This window comes from Vigna umbellata, chromosome 5, assembly GCF_029865625.1.
Source record: "Vigna umbellata cultivar VRB3 chromosome 5, Vumbellata_1.0, whole genome shotgun sequence".
NCBI classification, from domain to species: domain Eukaryota; kingdom Viridiplantae; phylum Streptophyta; class Magnoliopsida; order Fabales; family Fabaceae; genus Vigna; species Vigna umbellata.
Window position 1 is genome coordinate 28,028,039 of NC_142169.1, and position 20,636 is coordinate 28,048,674.

Consider the following 20,636-nt stretch of genomic DNA (forward strand, 5'->3'; position numbering starts at 1 on the left):
GTTCACAGTAATATTTTTACCTTTAAAATATTGTATAAATCAAAATAAGAAATGAAATTTCTAAATAAAATATATGAATACCTATGGTCAACGAAATTAACCATTTAGAACGTGACATCACCACATAAACGCATTAATTGACGAAAGGATAGAAATGTAGTAGAAGAACGAGGCACAACGATTAGATTCGATCTTAGACTTTGTAATCATAACATGACAGAATTACGAACTAACCGCAAAATTAGGTAACAATCCAACAAATAAAGATTCCCTCCAACACATATACAATGACGTATTTCCACCTAGACACAAACATATGGAGCCAAACCATATACTTACCAGAAATACCAGCTTTGACAAAATCTAAAATGTATCATCGATAACTTCAAAAGTTGCTGGAATTGATTTGTACATTAGTTCGCATAATAATTTTTTTTTTTAAAAAAAAAAAGCAGAACAAACAAGAACTACTCAGCCTATCTAGAACTCAAACTTTTAAACAAAATTATCTGACCGGATTCTCCAGTTAGCCGGCCGTACCAAATCGCTACATCACACTATTCATCATGATGATGTAATCTTATCAAAAGATAACACAAACCTCATTTTGAATTTGTATATAAAATTGTATTATTTACAGCCTGCACGTAGTTTTATAGTCTATACATCATAAAATACTGATAAACAACGGCTCACATCACGAAACAAGCATTGGGGTTCTCATCACTGAACATCTGCGGTGGAGGATGATAAGGGTTCAAGTAGAACGGGGGTGGGGGTGGTTGCTGTACCATGTACCCTTGGTTCCCATACCCATTATGGTATTGGTCATGGTAATTCCCGTAATTACCATCATACCCTGAATGAACCCCCACCGTGTAGCCGCCGCCGCCGCCGCCGCCACCACCACCACTAGTACTACTTTGACCTGGTGCATATCCGTCGTACCAGTACATAGGAGGAGGTGGGTAAACGTGCCCGTAGTGCTCCATTTTGTTAACCTCAACCTTCGGTACACCCTCTTCTTTTTCTCCACTATCTTTCTTAGCACCACCGCCACCTTCTTTCTTCTCCTTCTCCTTCCCCTTCTCCTTCTCCTTCCCCTTCTCCTTCTCCTTCTCCTTCTCTTTCTTTTCACCCTCTTTCTTCAGCGGGACCACCTCTACGTTCCGCTTCAGCTTCTCGTTCAGATACGCTACCAATTCCTTCAACTCCACTGTGCCACTTACCGTCACCAAGTCTTTCCCTCCCTCTATTTTAACCGATTCAACCCCTGCACAAACCACGTCGCCTTATTTATTAACTGTTCATAATGCCGGTTATTAAAAAATAAATATACCACGTACGTTATAATTTTATATTGTGGGATCCGGTTTCGTCATTCGTCATCCTAATATACAATACCAATATAACTCATAATAATTTCGTTAATTATAAATGTCGGCCAAAATATTCGCACGCCTAACCTTTGATCTTGAGAATAATCTTTCGAATTTTCTGAATGCAACCGTCACAGTGCAATCGGACCTTCAACACCACCGTGCTCTGGACCAATAGAAAACAATGAATACCACCCACAATTGAACAACTCACGCTAATTAATGAAATAATCTCTAAACCAAACGGCTGAATAGTAAAATAATGATTCAATTGCAATGAAATTAACTTTCGGTTTCGTCAACGCTTCGCTAACCGTATTGCTGAAGGCGAGAAAAAAAGAATGGAAACAACGCACCTGTTTCGGGGTTTTTTCTTCGGTTTTCTTATCTGCCGGTTTCTTCTCTTCGGCTTTTTTCTCTTCCACCTTTTTCTCCGGTGGTTTACTGGCGGCGCCGGAATCTTTCTTCGGTTGAGGAGAAATAATTTCTATCTTCTTCCTAGTCTTGTCCGCTAGTTTATCTCGCACTACGGCAGAGTCGATCTTCCCAAAAACCGTTAACTTGTTACCTTGTAGATCAGCCTTAACGTCTTCCACACCTGCATCCGCAACAGACTGTGAATGTTAGTGTTTTAATCTCATTATTAGTTAATTCAATGGATAAACGGAAAAGGGAAAACGCTCGATCAAGATCTGAATAATGGGAGTAATACCGTCGAAATTGCGAACGGCGCGTTTGATCTTTTTTACGCATCCCTCGCAATGCATTTCGAGTCTCAAAACGACAGGGGCGAGTACGTCGTTTTGCTTTCCTCCCGAGTCAGGCGTATTACCGGCCTCATTCTTCGCCTTCTCTTTTTTCTGCCACGCACAAAAAAAAAAAATCAGCGACAACTGAAGCAGTGAACGAGATTCGAGAAATTAGGAGGAAGAAATTAGAACTAACCTCTCCCATGTGTGTGTTTTAAGGAACAGAGTCTATTGTCGAGTGAAATGTGCCTTTGAGGAAAAAATATAGAAGGAATGCTCTTGTGCTTATAAAGAAAAGAAGAGTCAAGAGACTGAGAATGAGTCACACTTATGAATGGAGTTGCATGATGTCGTATGTATGTATGTATGCGAACCATGATATTAACATGACAATGGAATGATATATTAATTTCTTGTTTTTGTGTATTTATTTACTTGTTGGTGTTTTGAAGGGATATGAAAATATGCCACGTGGAGAGAAAAACTTTATTTAAAATCCGATGTTGGCGCGTGTAGTTTTGGAGAAAATTGAAAATTTGACCGGACGCTGACTTGATGGGAAAGTGACTGATTTACCCTGGCAGGAAAAAGCGTGTAACCTTTTGAGAAGCCAAGCCGTAGAAAGAAACCAATGAATGTGAAAAATAACCGTTGGGTTTGACACAGAACACAGATTTTGAAAACAGAGAGGTACACGGTGAGGTGTGTGGAGCAGAGCACCCAATTAATAAAGGTCAGGCCCGTGGGCTTTCCCCCAATAAAGGATCACACTTTTCCCAGTTCCGTCTCTTTCCAAATTACCCAAACGATGCTTCATTTTTATATACATGGTGAAAAAGGAAATATATTAATTAATAAATATAAAAAGTATAATAAATCTGTTTTTAAAGTAAGTTTCACTTTTTTTATATATATTTTTCTCCCGCCTTTCTCTTTTCCACCTTAATTTATTCCGGGTTTGCACGTCAGTCTTGGTGTATTGTGTAAGGAAAATGACTTGAACAACTATTTTTGACAACATTTAGACACGCGCACACGTGTCAAAATCTGAGTGTATCTAAATGTTGTTAAAAATGGTTGTTCAAGTATCATTTTCCATTGTGTAAATATCATTGTTCAGAGAATATTCAGGCACACATGGCCTCTACAATTCTCGAAATGCCTTGACAATATTCTGAACGTATTAATATTTTTCAAAATACAATAATATTTTTTATATGAATAAGACCATTATAGAAGATACAGTCAAATTCCTTATTTATTACACTAATGGAGAAAATTTTAAATATTTGTTATGCTTTTAAGCCTCTGAACAGGATATATTGAACAATATTTTGTTTGATATTATTTTTTATAAAATAGTAAACGAGTTCAATCCCTTGAAGAAAAGGTAAATCGGTTTAATGATTATCCACTCTTACTGGAAAAAACTCAGACGTCCACCGTTAAGAAATCATCTTTTGTATAATATTTTAATTTAATAATTATGGTAAAACTAACGTACTGGTTTCGCATAATAGTTTCTGACTAAATTACTATATATATTTTAATAAAGGAAATAATCACGTTACGTGTAAAATATGTTAGGTTAATATTTTCTTCAGTATAATTCCTTAAATAAAAATACAAGTAAACAGAATTAATTTCACACTACTAAATTAATATAATTTATTTCTATTAATTCCAATTCAGACATACTACCTCGTCTCTGATTATAAATCATCTTTCATAACAAAATATATGTTGTTTTCACGAGACTTTTTTACATGATTGGCAAGTGCATAAAGTTTCTTTTTCAAAATATCATTAATTATTTACTGACAAAATAATAAAATGTTAACATTGTTGGGATAAAGTCTTTCTCATTCTTATCAGCCGAAAGAAGATAAGGTCAAACGCAGGTCCATATATATAATATAAGTTAGATATTTTATATTTAAGTCCATTGTTTCTGCACTGTTTTCTTAATTTAAATATTATTGCTATATTTTCTTAAAAAATGCATTTTTCTGGCTTAAAATAAATAAATATTTATTAGATATGTGCGCAGATTTTTGCCAGCACTGAGCCTAATAAGCAACAACCCATCTTAAAGTGTCTGCGAATATGGTAAATGAATATGACATTTGGATAACAGGTGAAAAATGATTCAATGGAGAATATATATGGAAGAGATGATTTGTCGTTATCATTTCATATACAAATCTTTCGACTATTATATTTCTTTTTCGGACCAGTAATGTCGATATTTAATTCAGCCTATTTTTAAAAATAATGGTAGATTTTTCAAAATAAAACTTTTGAAAATAACTATTTTCAATTTAATTTATTGCGAGAATCTTCATTCATATTGATAAATTTAACAGTAGGAGTGAGAAATGACAGAAACACATGGCCTTGTATGAGCTTGTTTTCATTTCGTTATCATTAATGTCGTATACAATTATTCATACAATATTGTATGTCGTGTACAACTCACAAATACATGATTATTCGAATTTAAAATATCAAACGAAATACTCATTACTGTTTTTTTAATGATTTTTTACTTCTTTTTCATTTTTTCAAGGGTCAAAAATCTATTTTAAACTTTCCTACCTTTTCTTCCCTTGTTGCCCGATTGGTGGGTTAAAGAAGAATGGAAAATGATCCATCAAATACTAAGAAGTCTCGTTCCAAACACAAAACGCGGAGTGTCAATTTCTCAGAATATCATCGCAAAAGCCTCAATTATATACATTTGTGATGGACATGAAAATAAAGTATGTGCTTGTTTTTCAAATGCAACCTTCAAATGAAACTTCCACTCATTAGCCTCGCAAAGGTGATGTTCACATGCAAGAACGACAATTTGAACATTACAAAAATAATTCAGACTATTACAGTGTCTATTTTCTTGTAAGAAAATCTTTTAAATTCACTAGAAAAAAAAGCTTCTCCTTCCTCTCCAAGAAGAATATAAATACAGTCACTCAAGTTATTTTAAAATAAACTACACAATTAATTAATCATGCAAAAATGTTTATTTATTATATCTATAACCTAAAATGTATTATATTTTTATAGTTGATAAGAATTTATATTTTATAGTGTGTTTAGATGTGACAGTCTAAGAGAGCATTTATCTGATGAATTTAATTTTTCTTTTTTAATAAAACGAGTTGTTTAAATAATGTAATTAAAAGAAAATTAAAATTATAAAATTTCATTGAAGTAATTTAATTATTTAAAATTATATTTAAAAAATTTGTACTTCAAAAGTTTTCAAATTCTATTTGGAAAGTGGGAATTTGAAAATTTTCATGGTTTTGAATTTGTATTTTTATTTTCTTAATTTGAGTTTATGAGAATTGAGATTGATTTAATTTAACTTGGATTTCAATAGCTAACCTTATGTGGAATGAATTCATTTTAGTTTGACATAACTATTTTTTTATGTTTTTATTGAATTAAACTTTGTCAAATATAACCCGTTTTGTTTTTGTGTTGTCTAAACTAACTCAATTAGGAATTGGGTCGAGTTTGACTGGACCAAATATGATTTGACATGGATTTTATCCAATTCGGCTAAACATAATCCCATCCTATTTAGATTTACTTTGACCTAAATTGTCTCAATTTATGTTCAATTTGACCTGGTATTGATCGGACTATGTTTAACCTGATCTTAATAACACTATGATCCATCTTAATGTAGCCTAATTTAACTGAACGTGGATCCACCCACCTCAATTTGACTAGGCTTATACCAACTTTATTTGACATATACCTCGTTGACTAGGCTTAACTCAACTATCTTGGGGGATTCGACTCAACTGGGACTTAGACAAACTCAACTCAACCCAACTTGATTTTGTATTAATTAGATTAGGTCAAATATGATCTTAATCGGACTACGATTGATCTTAGCCTGACCAAATTTGGTTGAACATGGGTCGGCTCCAACTTAGATGAATGTAAAGCCGTCGTAACTCGATTGAATGTGGAATTCACCAATTCATTTCAACTTGGGTTAGACCAACTTGAATATGATTTGACCCAACTTGACTTGGGTTTGAGTTGACTTAACTTAATTCAGACATATACTAACTTGATTCAATTTAAACCTAGGTCAACTCATTTCAACTTTGGCTTAGGCTAACTTAACCCAACTCGAATCGACTTGACTTAATTCTAGTATGACTTGACTCGACCTTACATGAGTATAACCTGATGCTATCTTATTTTAGCAAAACTTGATATAACATTTCATAGGTTAAAAACAAACTTGTTACACATTTAAATTCAATATATTTGAATATTTTAGAAATTTTAAAATCCTTCTCCAAAAATTAAATTTATCTAAAACTTTTTTATTTTATTTAGTAAAAAGTTTTAAAGCCAACTCTACACATAAGAAAGATACATCGGTATAATGTAAAAATAAGAGTTAATTTAAAAGAAAATATGTAATTAATTACTATAAGATGAAATTTAATGATGTTATATATATTATATATATAAATATATAAATACAGTACACATAAAAGAATAAAAAATATAAAATTGATAGAAATCTTTAACTAAAAGTTACATGGACAGTTATATTATGTTTTTGCCTTTATTGTCCGTACGTAGATAGTTTGAAACTTGGGCCAACAGTTTCAGGCCTAACATGAAGGGCCCAATAATATTCTATCCGAGCCGTTCCTGTCCATCTATCTTGCATTTCCATCCGGCAAGCTAACTCCACACAGTACAACCGTGAGGAACACCTGACACAAAAAAAAAAAAAAAAAGAAGCTAAGCTAAGCTTCACTGCCATGCCTCCAACGTCATTCTCGTGTTCGTTCCTCACCCTGCAACCACGCTTCAATTCATATGTTAACCCTATTTTCCGTTCACTCAGCTTCCAACTCTCTTCACCTCTCCCGTTCAATGCGCACTTCTCCAGCATTAGACTCCGCTCTTCGCTTTCGCGACCGGCGGAAACTGATTCTCCGACCGGCGGCAGGTCTGGAGCGTTAACTCCCGCCCCCTCCGTTGGGGCCGATGTTCAGAAAATCGACGTGAATCCTCCCAAGGGGACGCGCGACTTCCCGCCTGAAGACATGCGCTTGCGGAACTGGCTCTTCAACCATTTCAAAGAGGTGTCTGTGGTTTTGGATTCGAATTACTAATTTCCGTTTCGTGCATATGACTGCTTCCCCTCGATTATTGTTTTTTTTTTTTACAATTTTGTCTTTCACTGCGAGGATCAGGTTTCGCGGTTGTATGGATTCGAAGAGGTTGATTATCCGGTGCTTGAGTCGGAGGCATTGTTCACTAGGAAAGCAGGAGAAGAGATTAAGGACCAGGTATCTCTTCCGCATTATCAATGACATGTTGAGTGTGTATCAATGGCGCTTGAATAACTAGTCCAACAACAAGACATGGATACGGGTACTAGACAGTTTTTTTGTTTAAGGTTCCAACTGTAGCAAAATGTATATAATATTTATATAGATGCAAAATATTGATAAAGAAAGAGAAAATGTTTCTTTCTTATTAATTCACAACTGCGATTATCACAATTTACAAAAAGACATTTGTGATCATAACAAAAAAAAAAGAAATAGTTTCTGTATATATTATTATAACCAGTCCTGAGTAACTATCAACAAAAACAACTTTGGTATAACTCAAAACAAGTTTTGCTTTTCCATACAATAACAGACAATTCACAAGCATCTTTGTGAAATTCCTGTCTAATGCTAATTATCATCCTCCTATCCTCCGTTACCATCATATAGCTTTTAAGTGTGGAACATCGGGAGAGAACTCTGCCAATTCAAGAAGCTTAACACCATCAAGAGAGACCTCTAGTGTAATATATCTCCACCAATGATGTCCCACTATCCTGTCTCTCCTTTTTATTCAGTAACATCTTTAATCCTTTCCAGGCATTAAATTGACGGTAATGCTCATAAACCAAATGTTCTGTCCATTTTGGATCCATTTTTGTTTCTCTTGAAAGAATGAATATGTACTTCAATTCCTCTCGTATCACGAGGAAGAATATAGCTGCTCAAGAATCTTTAGGTCAATCTTTTTAGATATTATTTGAATGTATCTGAGTTATATCCTAGAAAAAAGGTTAAAAAATCAAATTATAAAAGATTGGAAAAATATAGCTGTTCAAGAATCTTTAAGCCATGCTTTTTGGATACTTTTCAAATACGAAAACCTAAGGATTTCAAATTTATGCCAGAAGTATCTCAAAAAAAGAATTAAAATAAAAAATTCTCTTCCAATATGTATTTCGTAATATCGGGAGTATCAATATCTGACTTGAGTAAGACATTCTCTGATGATGTAATTTGTGCCTTGTAACTGGTGCAAATTACTTTATCTGAAAGTTTTCTGCTCTTCATAGTTGCATTATACTTGCGACAATGATCAACTCTGTGTTTCTCTGTTTAGCTCTGGTGATTATATTGACGAGTTACTTGGTTTAGTATTTTCTATGGTGGATAATGTCTAAGGTGGTAATATGTCATTCTATGTTTATTGTTACGAGTCTCTGATAGACATTCTTCCTCCTTGTCTTGTTGTTTTAGTTGTAGTCCTGTAGATAAGCATTAAAACTGCAAATACTTATTATCAGCATTGAGTTAACTGATTATTTACTGTTTCATAAATCGTATCGAGAAGAAATTCATTTATGTTTGATTAAGTGCATGCTGTTTTAGTGTATGACAAAGTTAAACAATGATTCATGATATACCTACAAGCTGAAGGTACTTTGAGTAACTTTCAGTTTTTCAGATCCGGGTCTTACATTCTAAACGCCAATGCAAATAAGTTATATTTCTTTTAAAGTGATCTTGGTGCTTTCCTGTTATAATTTTCTTAAAATGATCTTGGTGTTCCCTGTTTCGGAAGTTGAGGCTTCTTCTCTATTATTCTGCACACTACACATAGACAATTGATACAGTGAAAATCAGACAATATGCTACGTGTAGTGAGTCTTGTTGGCATAATTCTATTCATTGACTTTATTCCATTAAGATTGCTAGAATAGAGCCATGGTATGGCTGTAAGGTATACAGTGGCTGTGCTTTTGATTTTCCTAATAGCACAACTGTAATTAGGTATGTTAGAGCTAGACATGTATGCATGGTTGAGTGTGTGATACAGTTTTTGTGTCACACATACAACATGATGGTGGTGTGCTTAAAATATTAGCATTTTACTAAAATATATTTTGATGAAAAACATTTTTTATTAAAAGAGTGGATAATGCAAATACATTAAGGAATTTTGACAAAATATTGAAGTATGTACATTTGAATTTGCAGCTTTATTGTTTTGAAGATCGGGGAAATCGACGTGTTGCATTGAGGCCTGAACTTACTCCTTCTTTGGCAAGGCTGGTGATACAGAAAGGGTAAGGTTAATTCTTATGCATATTTTAAGTTTTCCTATATTTGCAGTTTGGATGTTAATCTATTACGGAAAAATTAAGCTTGAATATCTTGTATATGAAGGCCAACTTCTCTTTTCCATGTTTGTTCTTTAATTTCTAGGAAGTCGGTACCATTACCAATTAAGTGGTTCACTGTTGGACAATGTTGGCGGTATGAGAGAATGACTAGAGGCCGTCGTCGTGAGCACTACCAGTGGAACATGGATATTATTGGTGTTCCTGGGGTTATGGTATGTGCTGCCTGATATACACACTTTTTTGTTATGGATTGTCCTCTTTCTGGTCAAATGTTTCGTGATTGATCCAGAAAGCTAGGCACTAAGGTGTCATCAATTAGTAGTTGTGCCATTATACTTATTTTTGTGTAGCACTTAGGCTGTTATGATAAGATATCCTTTGAGCAGTGATTGATTACTCTATTTTATTCATCCTCCCTTCTCTTATAACAATACAGAAACCTGTGCTTTCTATTTGTAGTCGAGTCTGAAAATAATGAAAATTTCTGAACGTTCTTTGTTATTAAGAAATAACATGTGTTGTTTTTTGTTTTGTATTTTGTTTCTGGCATTCTTTTGGGTAAGTTTTAATGGTTAGTTTGCATTATGTACCTCATTTTAAAATCTTGAATGATGGTAATTTTAATATTGTTAAGTGTATTGGACTATTATCTATTTTTTTACCATGCTTCTTTTGATGTTGTAGGCCGAAGCAGAGCTTTTATCTTCTATTGTCACTTTGTTTAAGCGAATAGGAATTACAGAATCAGATGTTGGATTTAAGGTTTCCAGTCGAAAGGTGGAGATTTCATTTTCATTGTATGTGTGAGATAGCCTATATAACAACACATGGTGAATATTTAAATAGCTTTTACTAGAAATTTGTGGTGCAATTATCACAATTTTAGTGATTTGATTTATGCTTATGTATTTATAAGTGATTCTGCTGTACTGTAATACGCAATAATAAATAATACTCATGTAAACACAGAACATATCTCACTTCTTTGGGGTTTGTATTTATTTCTATTTAACTGGTCAAGATGTATGATAGCCTATATAACAACACATGGTGAATATTTAAATAGCTTTTACTAGAAATTTGTGGTGCAATTATCACAATTTTAGTGATTTGATTTATGCTTATGTATTTATAAGTGATTCTGCTGTACTGTAATACGCAATAATAAATAATACTCATGTAAACACAGGACATATATCACTTCTTTGGGGTTTGTATTTATTTCTATTTAACTGGTCAAGATGTATGATAGATTGAATTTATCAAATTCTTTTAGCCATATGCTCCGCATTTGTGGTTGAAAAGTCATTCAAATGTTGGTATAAGGGATGTTGCTATGGGCAAGAAAAGTAGGTTGGGGATGATTTCTAACGTAGTGTGCTGTTAAATCTTGGTTAAAATTGACATATTTTGGTTTAGTAGTACCGAGGAGTATGATAGATATAGATATGTCCTATATTTTGGCACAATATTACAATCTAAGACCTTGCCTTGTTATGACTCTTTTTGGTCACATGCCTGTTTTGCATGATTGTTCCATCTTCATTTATTGTGACAATTAATTGATAATATTTTGTCAAGTACATCTTCATTGGGTTGATGCATATAGTTTGTTTTGACTTTGTAGGTAATTGGAGTCTGCATACAACTTTAGTTCTAACATATTAATTAATATGGTTCTTTTATTGCTTTGGTTTATCATGGTCTTACTCTGTTGGATATCTTCTCGCTGTACAGGTTCTACAGGAAGTATTAAATTGTTATTCAGTACCAGAACATTTATTTGGCAAGGTCTGCATCATTATTGATAAAGTGAGTGATACGTAATGTTGCTCTTTTAGGTTATTTTTCTAATTGTTGATGCTGCTGTAGCATTCTTGATCCTTATATGCCCATGAAAAAAAATATGATAAGGGATCATGATAAGTTCAATTAGTTTGTGTGGCTTGTTAATGACCAAGAGCATGTACAAGTACAACCAAAAGGCTGAAGCTAAGATCAAATGATATTAAATTTCTATGAACTATGGCTAGTTCATGTTTATTCGATAAATGACATTTCACACCACCCAACATAATGCTAAAAATATATACAAAATTCAGTCTTCGTACAGAATATACTTTTGCTATATTTCTTAAATGAAAGAGAAACAAGAGACATGTGATTAAGTCTGTGTGAATTACACAATGAAGGAAATATTCATGCTAGGTGTACAAGAATAATTACAAATAACTACAAGAATATGCAAATAACCCTAATTAACCTAATTAACATAATACAAGAATATAATCTGCCCAATTTACAAGAAGATATATGACTAGGCTGCAGCTCATGCAAATCTTTGTTAGTGCCTCCACACCTTTGGTGTATCGTTGTTGTTTGTGGTCATTAGACATCCTTGACTGATGTTAATACTTTTACAAGAGGCACGTGGTTAAGTCTGTGTGAATTACACAGTGAAGGAAATATTCATACTAGGTGTACAAGAATAATTACAAATAACTTCAAGAATATGCAAATAACCCTAATTAACATAATACAAGAATATAATATGCCCAATTTACAAGAAGATATATGACTAGGCTGCAGCTCATGCAAATCCTTTGTCAGTGCCTCCACACCTTCTTTGGTGTATCGTTGTTGTTTGTGGTCATTAGACATCCTTGACTGATGTTAAGACTTTTACAAGTATTCCAAGTCCACAAGTAGGAAGTTGGATATTTCGAGTCCAAATTTTGAATCCCAAAGGACTAGTGTAATACTCAAGTAAAAGGATGTTTGTTTATTAAGTAAAGGTTGTAATTGTAAATGCATGTATTCTATTGCAATGTAGAAAAAATAGTAAAGTAAAAGAAATAAAACTTGGGGTAAGTAGTTGAATAGTTGGCAAGCAGATTGAACGAATGTTATAGATATTGAGATGTCAGGGTTGAGTTTCACTAAACTACCCCTCATGCAAACCATTATAGCTATTTATTTCCAACTATATCATCAACTTCAAATCTTAATCCTTTTAGCAGGTGAACCTAAAGGAATTGATTAATTAATCCCTTGAGAATTACAATCAATTAATCAGCATTATAGATTAAGAGTTGAAAGATGCCTAATTAAAATTGGCGTATTCCCAGTATTAATTTTAATTGGCTCCAAAATTCTAGGTTGAAAAGCATTTTCTAATGTCAACCAAGTCTTGATTAGTCAAGTAAAAGATGATCGAGCTCATACAGACAGTATGCACAGAGAAGAACAATATAATCATAGAAAACTATGATGAAGTAAAATAGAAATTGGTCAAGGAATTTGGAGAAACATCCATAACTTGAGATTGTGGCCCCTAAAAAGACAGGCAGCCAGACCAGGCAAACCTTTTGAATCCCCTATTGATTGACACTTGTGTAGATGACTTTTCATAATTATTGAACAATAACATAATGAAATATTTTCTAAGGAGCTGTATTAACCAACCAATCATGGTCATTTTAAGGTAAAATCCGCAAGAAATTAACTTTAATAGATGTCAGTGATATGTCTTTATATTTATAACATTCACCTGGGCCAACAAAGCAAATAATAAGCAATATTACAAACCTTTATTGTCACAAAATGAACCTTTATATGTGGACTTGTCAATCATAATTTTATTTATTGTATGTCATATTGTGTGGGTATCCTCCTTTCTATTTGTTTTGGACCAATACAATTTTTTCCCATTTTTAGTTCATGTCTATGTATGATTGAAATTTTATATTCTTGTCTTTGTCTCTTGTCTACTGTTGATAAAGGCCTGATCATAATATCAAAGCGAGTATTTTTAATAGAAGAATTGTTAATTTTGTACAGATTGAGAAAATTCCAGTTGACGAAATAAAGAAAGAGTTGAAAGCTGTTGGTCTATCACAAGAGGCTGTCCAGAAGCTATTGCAAGTCCTTTCGGTGAAGTCATTGGAAGAGTTAGAAGGTTAACCCTCTACAACTTTCCTGAAATCTTAAGTCTTGTAGGGAATACTAGAAACATTATAAAATAGCCTGTTTGTTTTAAATAGAGGATTATGAGGATAAAGCTACCCAAATAGTAATTTGAATAAAATATCCTTAGAATATTCCCTTTCATTCCAGAAGATTTTATTTTAGTTTTTAAGAGAATGTGATTGTTACAAAACAGAGGAGTTGAGAATGTAATTAGTATGATTAATATCAATAATGTATTCTTTATTCTCTCACATTATTCAAGTCTGTTGTAGCTTTGTGCCATATGTATCATTTCCTTATGTTATGGCTTGTAAATGATGAAAAGTTCATTCTTTTTCTTGGTCAACATCTTTACTTTGTTTCTTTTTCTTGTAAATAAAGAGAAAAATATAATACTCCTGTTTTTGTTGGGATATTTACTTCTACATACTTGAAGGCTGCGATGTACTATCTATTAGTTTGTAAAATCAAGTCATACAACTTACAAAAAGTATAAATTTGGTTGTATTCAGAGAGACTTGGGAGCAGTGGGGAAGCAATTGCTGATCTGAAACAGCTATTCTCTCTTGCTGAAAAAATTGGTTTCGCGAAATGGCTTCAATTTGATGCGTCAGTTGTCCGAGGTCTTGCTTACTACACTGGTATTGTATTTGAGGTTAGAATTTCATGGTTAATACCAAATAGATGTTATAGTTTATATCAATTAAAATAATGAGTTAGGGCCGATTTTGACTAAAATCTGGCTTGTGGATTACCTGTGTTGCATAATTATATACTTCTCTAGTTGAACGTATTCTATGACAAGCGTATAAAGGTTCATTCAAATATTGAGATGTTTCTTGGGGCTATTTGCTTTCAAATTTAAAACCCGTCATGCTTAATCTCACTGAAAAATAATTTATGATTAATGGCTTTTGTAACAACATTTGTGATAATTGACTTTGACAAATAAAGGTTCAAGTCTGTTTTATTAATGGCAAGCATAGCCATTGGTGCAATAGTATGAGTAAGAGATCCTTTCCATAGGGACCCATACCATATTTGAGATATAAACATTCACTATCGTTGTGAAATATGATTTCAATTGATTTGAAATAATATAAGAAACAATATTTTACATAAACAGAAAATTACAAACAACATCTATAATTAAGCTAGAGGAGTTTCATTTTATCAAACATGTGGAGTGTAGCAAAATGCAGATTAATCGAGGATTGAAGGATGTGATTTTCCCAAACTCTTTTCATGCATGTAGAAACCCAGCTCGAAATTAAGATTAATGTTTATTTATCATCGTCAACACAAAAGATAGATCAAAACCTAATCCTTTACTGAGAGAGTCTAAGTTCACTTGTTCAACTATCAATCCCTTGAGTAGCGTAACCAAGCAACTTGCTTTAAGAACATGGGGTTTTTAAGGATGACTAATGAGCTTTGCTCTATTCTTAGATACAAAATCCACGAGGTTCTCTTTACTGAGTCAAGGTTCAAAATCATTTTCCAACGGCATTCAAACTATAAATCTTGTAGGGAAGATAAACCCATTACAAGTACTTAGCACGGAGAAAAGAGACTAATAAAGAACAATAAACATAGTTTAGTTATTGCAGTAGATACGTGAGGAAGAGTCCAGCTACGTCAAACCCCAGTAACGAAGGATTTAGCTACTCAGATGAAAGAAGGAAAAATGCTGTAAAAATGAGAAAAAACTAGTTGAACAACCATAAAAGAGACTAATAAAGAACAATAAACATAGTTTAGTTATTGCAGTAGATACGTGAGGAAGAGTCCCAGTTACGTCAAACCCCAGCAACGAAGGATTTAGCTACTCAGATGAAAGAAGGAAAAAGGCTGTAAAAATGAGAAAAACTAGTTGAACAACCATAAAAGATCCAAGGGGAGCTCTCAGCTATCACATTCTGTCTACAAAGGTTCTGTGAATGTGTGTCTGGAAATTCTCCTCTTTTCGATTGATATTCAATTAATTGCTGTTTCATTTAAGGCATGTCAGCACTCCCATGCTCAGCCTCAGCTTTCTCATGGTCATCCTCAGGTTTCCTTCCCATGCTGACAACACCAAAGGCACCTTTCTGACATTCTCAGGCTCAGCTTCAAAATTACCAAGCTCATCCTCAGAAGTTCCCAAGCTCAGCCTCAAATTGACAGCAAACACGGAGGGAAATTTTGGCTTTTTAGCATTAAAGGGGCCTTCAAAATGGATTTGGTGCAATCTTCAAAGGCTCTTCCTGTTTCTCATTTCTTCTTTCTATGAAATGAAACATCACAATCTCATACAAGTTCTACCGAATTAAAACAATAATTCTACTCATTTCAAAATGGATTAGGTGCAATCTTCAAAGGCTCTTCCTGTTTCTCATTTATTCTTTTTCTGCAATGAAACAGCACAATCTAACGCAAGTTCTAAAGGATTAAAACAATAAACCTACGCATTTAATGATTAGATAAGCATAAAAGTGATTTAAATGAAGATCTAGGTAAAGAAAGTGTAAGATAGATACGAAGACATGTAGGCATACAAAACATTTATCAAGAGGGCTCGATGAAAACCATAATCTTGATTTAATGCATTTTTTCATTTGCTTGATGATTTAATGCAATTTTTCATTTGCTTGATGATTTAAAAATAATATTTTGTAGTCCTTCATAAGACATTGTGAAGTCTTTACATACTTATGTAACATGGGGGCAGAGTTTGATACATTCAAATTACCTGACGTGTCAGATCCTGGGTGATAAAATTATTCCATGATCTGCAAGAGGATTAGATGCATACATTTCCTATCATTCCACTACATGTTTGTTCTTGATTAATTCTTTTATTTGATCAAGGAAAAAGAAAGAGCATGCACTTTATAGGTAACTAAACTACTAATGCTTACAGAGAGAGATATATCAAAGTTTTACTGGCTATATTTTAGTGTGTCCAAGTTTGCTTTCCATTTGTTTTAACATGTTTCAATTGTATATATTTGGTGTTGTATTGCTTTCTTTCAACTGATTAAAATGTTTTCAGTAGGGTTTTGACCGAGAAGGAAAGCTGCGAGCAATTTGTGGTGGTGGTCGATATGATCATTTATTCTCAACTTTTGGTGCTGATGATATTGCTGCTTGTGGTTTTGGGTTTGGTGATGCAGTTATAGTGGAAGTAAGTCTATAAGAGAAATTGAAAGCCACAATGTTATCTATATTAAATCATTCTCGTAAATTCTTTCTGCCTTAATCTATTACGTCTCTTCAAGTTTAGGACTAGGCAGTTTATACAGTGAAGCAGAATGTGAAAAACTATTGAATTCAATACTGTTATTGCTTAGCTATACCAATAGTTTGTTAGAAAGATTTTCTTTTGTGCCTTGGCAGCAGTACTGTTTTGTCTCACAGCAACATATCAACATATCAGCACAAATATCCATAGAAGGGGTTGCATTTCGATTTAAAAGTTCAATCTATGCAAGTCTAGAATTCTGGTCTTAGTAATCCGGAACTGATCACATTTGTTCTCCTCTTGAACTGTTTGACAGTGCCCCTTTGGGTACTTTTGCATTGTTAATATCAGAATATTCACTCAACAAAATCCGGAAACCTGAATAGTAGTGCTCAATGACAAATTTCCTACCTCCAATTCCAATTGGAAATGACGTACACTGTTGTTCTCATTATATATCAATTTAAAAAATTTCCATATTTCTTTTTCTGTAGAGAATGACCCTAGATTGCCCACTGTATGTGGTTCAATTGAACCTAATATCCAAGATAGGATACGTGCATCTTCAGCATCCCATGTTCAAAGTTCCTGGTTGGCTTTGGAAGTTGGACTAGTCCCATCAACATGACCCACAATTCCTTCCCTTTCACAAATGTTTTGAATTGAAATTCCTAATTGAAATCATTTTTCCCATTGAATCAAAACAATAGAATTTTATCTAGACATAAGAGGAGCACATGCCCACCAAACAAGATTTCAAGAATTTGAACACGAAGAACCCAAGAAAAAATTGGATTGGGACGTGCAAACAAGATGCAAGTGCTCCTAGAGCATAACGAGAGACTTAGGGTTTTAGAGCTGAAGCTCTGATACCTTATCAAATTTAACCGAATGACTCTCATCATGAGAGAATTCCCTTTAATAAGATATTTAATGTTATACAAGGAAACTTTGCCCAATACGTGACTAATTTACAGCCATTCAAAATTGTGAATTAATGAAATAAAACTAGTAAATTAGCAGGTAATATTATAGAGAAATTATTGGGGAATCAATAAGGAATAAATTAGGGATTAACTGTAGTGGTGATGAGTGACATAGAATTCGGGTTTGGTTCCAGAGAAGGAGCTTGAGAAATGGCTGCCACATGACCAGTGTCCTTCGTTGCCGTTACTAGAGTTATAAGTCTGTTTGTAGTCCAATTTTTCGACCGTTCTAGCACTACCATAGTTCCATAACATGGCAATATTTACATCTTTGTCATAGGCACTGCGTGCAGGGAGACCTTTTATGTTAGCGCCATAGGCCACGATGATTTGTTTGTATGGCAAAATTTGGGTCTTCTGCCATGTTTTGTCATCTGCTATTGATAACCTTGCTGTAGTCAGATTCTTGTTGCAGTTGATATTCCTTCGATAGAGCCTCATCACTCACCTTGTACACCTCCATAGCTTTGACTGTTCTGGGTTAATGTATCTCAAATTTGTCTAGAATCTTTTGTTTTTGTTTCTAATTTTTGCATATTGTTGAGTACGAGGTCGTGGGGGTTGTAAGTGAGTGTGCTGGGAGTCCTCAACAAACCTATTGTAAATGCTTTGGCCAGACCAAAGACAAGTGTAATTTATAGATTGACTTCCTTGAAAAATCAGTTACATGACTTAGTTCTTAGATGATGGAAAGGAGCCTTGCCCAAGAAAACACAACACCATGCTTTTTCTAAAGTTTAGGAAAACCAAAATGTCCCGATTGAGCATGTATGGTAAGAAGGAAATCTGTGTTGAAGCATGCTTGAGTGGTAGCTCCGGATATTGTAAAGGTCACTGAGACTTACATTTGACATCTGCTTCTTATAACAGTAGATAAAGAAAGAGAAGAGAGGGGACTAATTGGAGTCAACAGCATTCTCGACAACACCCAATCACGTGAAGCAGCTAACAATCTCACTGCACCGCTGCCAATCATCTATTTTGAAGATTGTAGTGCAATTCCACCCCCCTACATGAAAGCATATCCATAAGCAAAAAATAAAAATCAACACAAACATTTCAAGAGTTATTTACTAAGGTTCCATATGAGGGAAAGTCACTTTTGACGTCAGATTTGGAGGTTAGGGGTCAATTAGAGATGGGAAACTAGTGTGGTAGACGTGGATGTATGATATCATGGCAAAGACTAGATTAGTCTTACTGTGGATAAATATGGTGCACCGTAGACCAACCACACGAGTGGTTCACCGCAGCATTAGTCAGGCAAAATACTTTCTATTCATACATAATAAATGTATTGAATCTATATGTATAAACTTATCATCATATCCGTGTGTACTCAGACTAACAGTATTCAGTCCGTTGCTTCTTATGTCTGTTTTTTTATAACAGTTGCTCAAAGAGAAAGGTCTGTTTCTTGTAAATCTCCATTATTACAGTTATGCTGCACAGCACTTTTGCTTAGGCTCGTGTTTCTTCTCCTTTGCCGATTTTGCTTGATGTCTTTCTTTTCTTGTAACGGTTGCTCATAATAGAAAGGAATGTCTATTTTGTAAATCTCTATTATAATAATTATGCTCCGGAGCACTTTTGCTTAGACTAGTGTGTCTCCAACTTTGTCAATTGTGCTTTATGTCTGTTTTTTGTGACAGTTGCTCAAAGAGAAGGGTTTGTTACCAGAGCTTAACTTGAACGTAGATGACATTGTGTGCGCATTGGATGAAGATCTTCAAGGACGTGCTGCTATGGTTGCTAACATTCTCCGAGAAAAGGGGCATAGTGTTGAGTTGGTTTTGGAAAGCAAACAACTAAAATGGTATGGTTCTTTTTTCATTATTTTAGTTCCTTTTCTTAAAGCATACTTGAATTGTAGGTCTTCTGATATGGTGTACATAAACCATAATGTTTATTCTCTTCTAGGGTTTTTAAACGAGCAGCCCGAGTAAATGCGGAGCGGCTTGTATTAGTGGGGAATTCAGAATGGCAAAGAGGCGTAGTTGGTGTCAAAATTCTCTCTACTGCTGAACAGTACGAGGTTAAACTTGATGATCTCAAATAAATCAGATTTTTTTCCTGGTTTATGTATTTTCTCTTTATTATTGGTATTTAATTTACCTTTATTTATTCACACAGACCTTGAATACTTGTTTTACATGTGTGTGATTACTCACCTACATCCGTATATGGATATGTGATTGATTATTCATGACCAAAAGTGTCTGTTCTGTTTATATTATTCATCCAATTAGGCTGTTCACCCACATTCAATGATCCCCTCCCCATTTTTAATCCGTGTGCACCTGCAAGGACATGACCGATTTCTGGACTGTTGAAAAGGAAACAGAAGACTGATTTGGTGATAACAGGCGCTGAAATACACAAGAGTCACTTTATTTTATAGTATCGGCCGATAGCTATTAATAACGAGGATTCATTTTAAATACAGTATAACAACTGTTTTAGTGTATACAATCCTTTCCCAATTTTACCCTTTATTTATATATTTCATTTTTTAAGTTTCGTAAATATTTTATTTTAATAACAGTATATATTTCATTTTTTAAGTTTTGTAAATATTTTATAAACTCAGCTTTCTTCAATTAAAAAAAATGTAATAAAATTACAAAAACCGTTCATTTTATAATTAATTTTTATAAATATATATTTTTTAAAAAATAATATTTTATTTTAATCATTGTAATAAAATTAATATTTATTTTTTTTATTGTAAGAAAAGGAATATATATATGCGCATAGATATGTTTCATAGTAATGATAAATTAATATTTATTCTTATTCCATTTTGTATTAAAAAGCCTTTTCCAATAATCTTCTGGAATTTTCACTTTAAATTTCAAATGTAAC

At 33.7% G+C, this 20,636-nt stretch overlaps 2 protein-coding genes across 3 annotated transcripts; one reads left to right on the plus strand and one right to left on the minus strand.

Moving 5' to 3' along the window:
* Nucleotides 1-544: 544 nt before the first annotated feature.
* Nucleotides 545-2,478, minus strand: LOC124825057 (heavy metal-associated isoprenylated plant protein 5-like). The gene is made up of 5 exons (XM_047297598.2): nucleotides 2,325-2,478; nucleotides 2,092-2,239; nucleotides 1,736-1,977; nucleotides 1,467-1,545; nucleotides 545-1,273 (listed from the first exon to the last, which is right to left on the minus strand). Exons 1-5 carry the CDS (start codon nucleotides 2,331-2,333, stop codon nucleotides 693-695), a joined length of 1,059 nt encoding a protein of 352 aa, XP_047153554.1. The 5' UTR covers nucleotides 2,334-2,478; the 3' UTR covers nucleotides 545-692.
* Nucleotides 2,479-6,827: 4,349 nt separating this feature from the next.
* Nucleotides 6,828-20,028, plus strand: LOC124825058 (Class II aaRS and biotin synthetases superfamily protein). 2 transcript variants are annotated; one of them, XM_047297599.2, is made up of 11 exons: nucleotides 6,835-7,257; nucleotides 7,369-7,464; nucleotides 9,448-9,536; nucleotides 9,676-9,805; nucleotides 10,278-10,370; nucleotides 11,331-11,405; nucleotides 13,434-13,551; nucleotides 14,075-14,217; nucleotides 16,600-16,728; nucleotides 19,424-19,587; nucleotides 19,692-20,028. In XM_047297599.2, exons 1-11 carry the CDS (start codon nucleotides 6,931-6,933, stop codon nucleotides 19,828-19,830), a joined length of 1,503 nt encoding a protein of 500 aa, XP_047153555.1. In that variant the 5' UTR covers nucleotides 6,835-6,930; the 3' UTR covers nucleotides 19,831-20,028. The 2 variants fall into 2 exon arrangements, with proteins under 2 accessions (XP_087972294.1, XP_047153555.1); XM_088116168.1 differs by lacking the exons at nucleotides 19,424-19,587; nucleotides 19,692-20,028 and adding an exon at nucleotides 19,164-19,369 and having other exon boundaries at nucleotides 6,828-7,257.
* Nucleotides 20,029-20,636: the final 608 nt, after the last annotated feature.

What these genes read in the sequence shown, in the direction of transcription:
- LOC124825057 (XM_047297598.2), bottom strand. An exon ending in CGCCGTTCGCAATTTCGACG is followed by an intron (nt 1,978 to 2,091) that starts GTATTACTCCCA and finishes TTGCGGATGCAG; the next exon opens with GTGTGGAAGACGTTAAGGCT. An exon ending in GATTATTCTCAAGATCAAAG is followed by an intron (nt 1,274 to 1,466) that starts GTTAGGCGTGCG and finishes TGGTTTGTGCAG; the next exon opens with GGGTTGAATCGGTTAAAATA.
- LOC124825058 (XM_047297599.2), top strand. Translation starts at nt 6,931, where the DNA reads ATGCCTCCAACGTCATTCTCGTGTTCGTTCCTCACCCTGCAACCACGC. An exon ending in GTCATTGGAAGAGTTAGAAG is followed by an intron (nt 13,552 to 14,074) that starts GTTAACCCTCTA and finishes GGTTGTATTCAG; the next exon opens with AGAGACTTGGGAGCAGTGGG. An exon ending in ACACTGGTATTGTATTTGAG is followed by an intron (nt 14,218 to 16,599) that starts GTTAGAATTTCA and finishes TGTTTTCAGTAG; the next exon opens with GGTTTTGACCGAGAAGGAAA.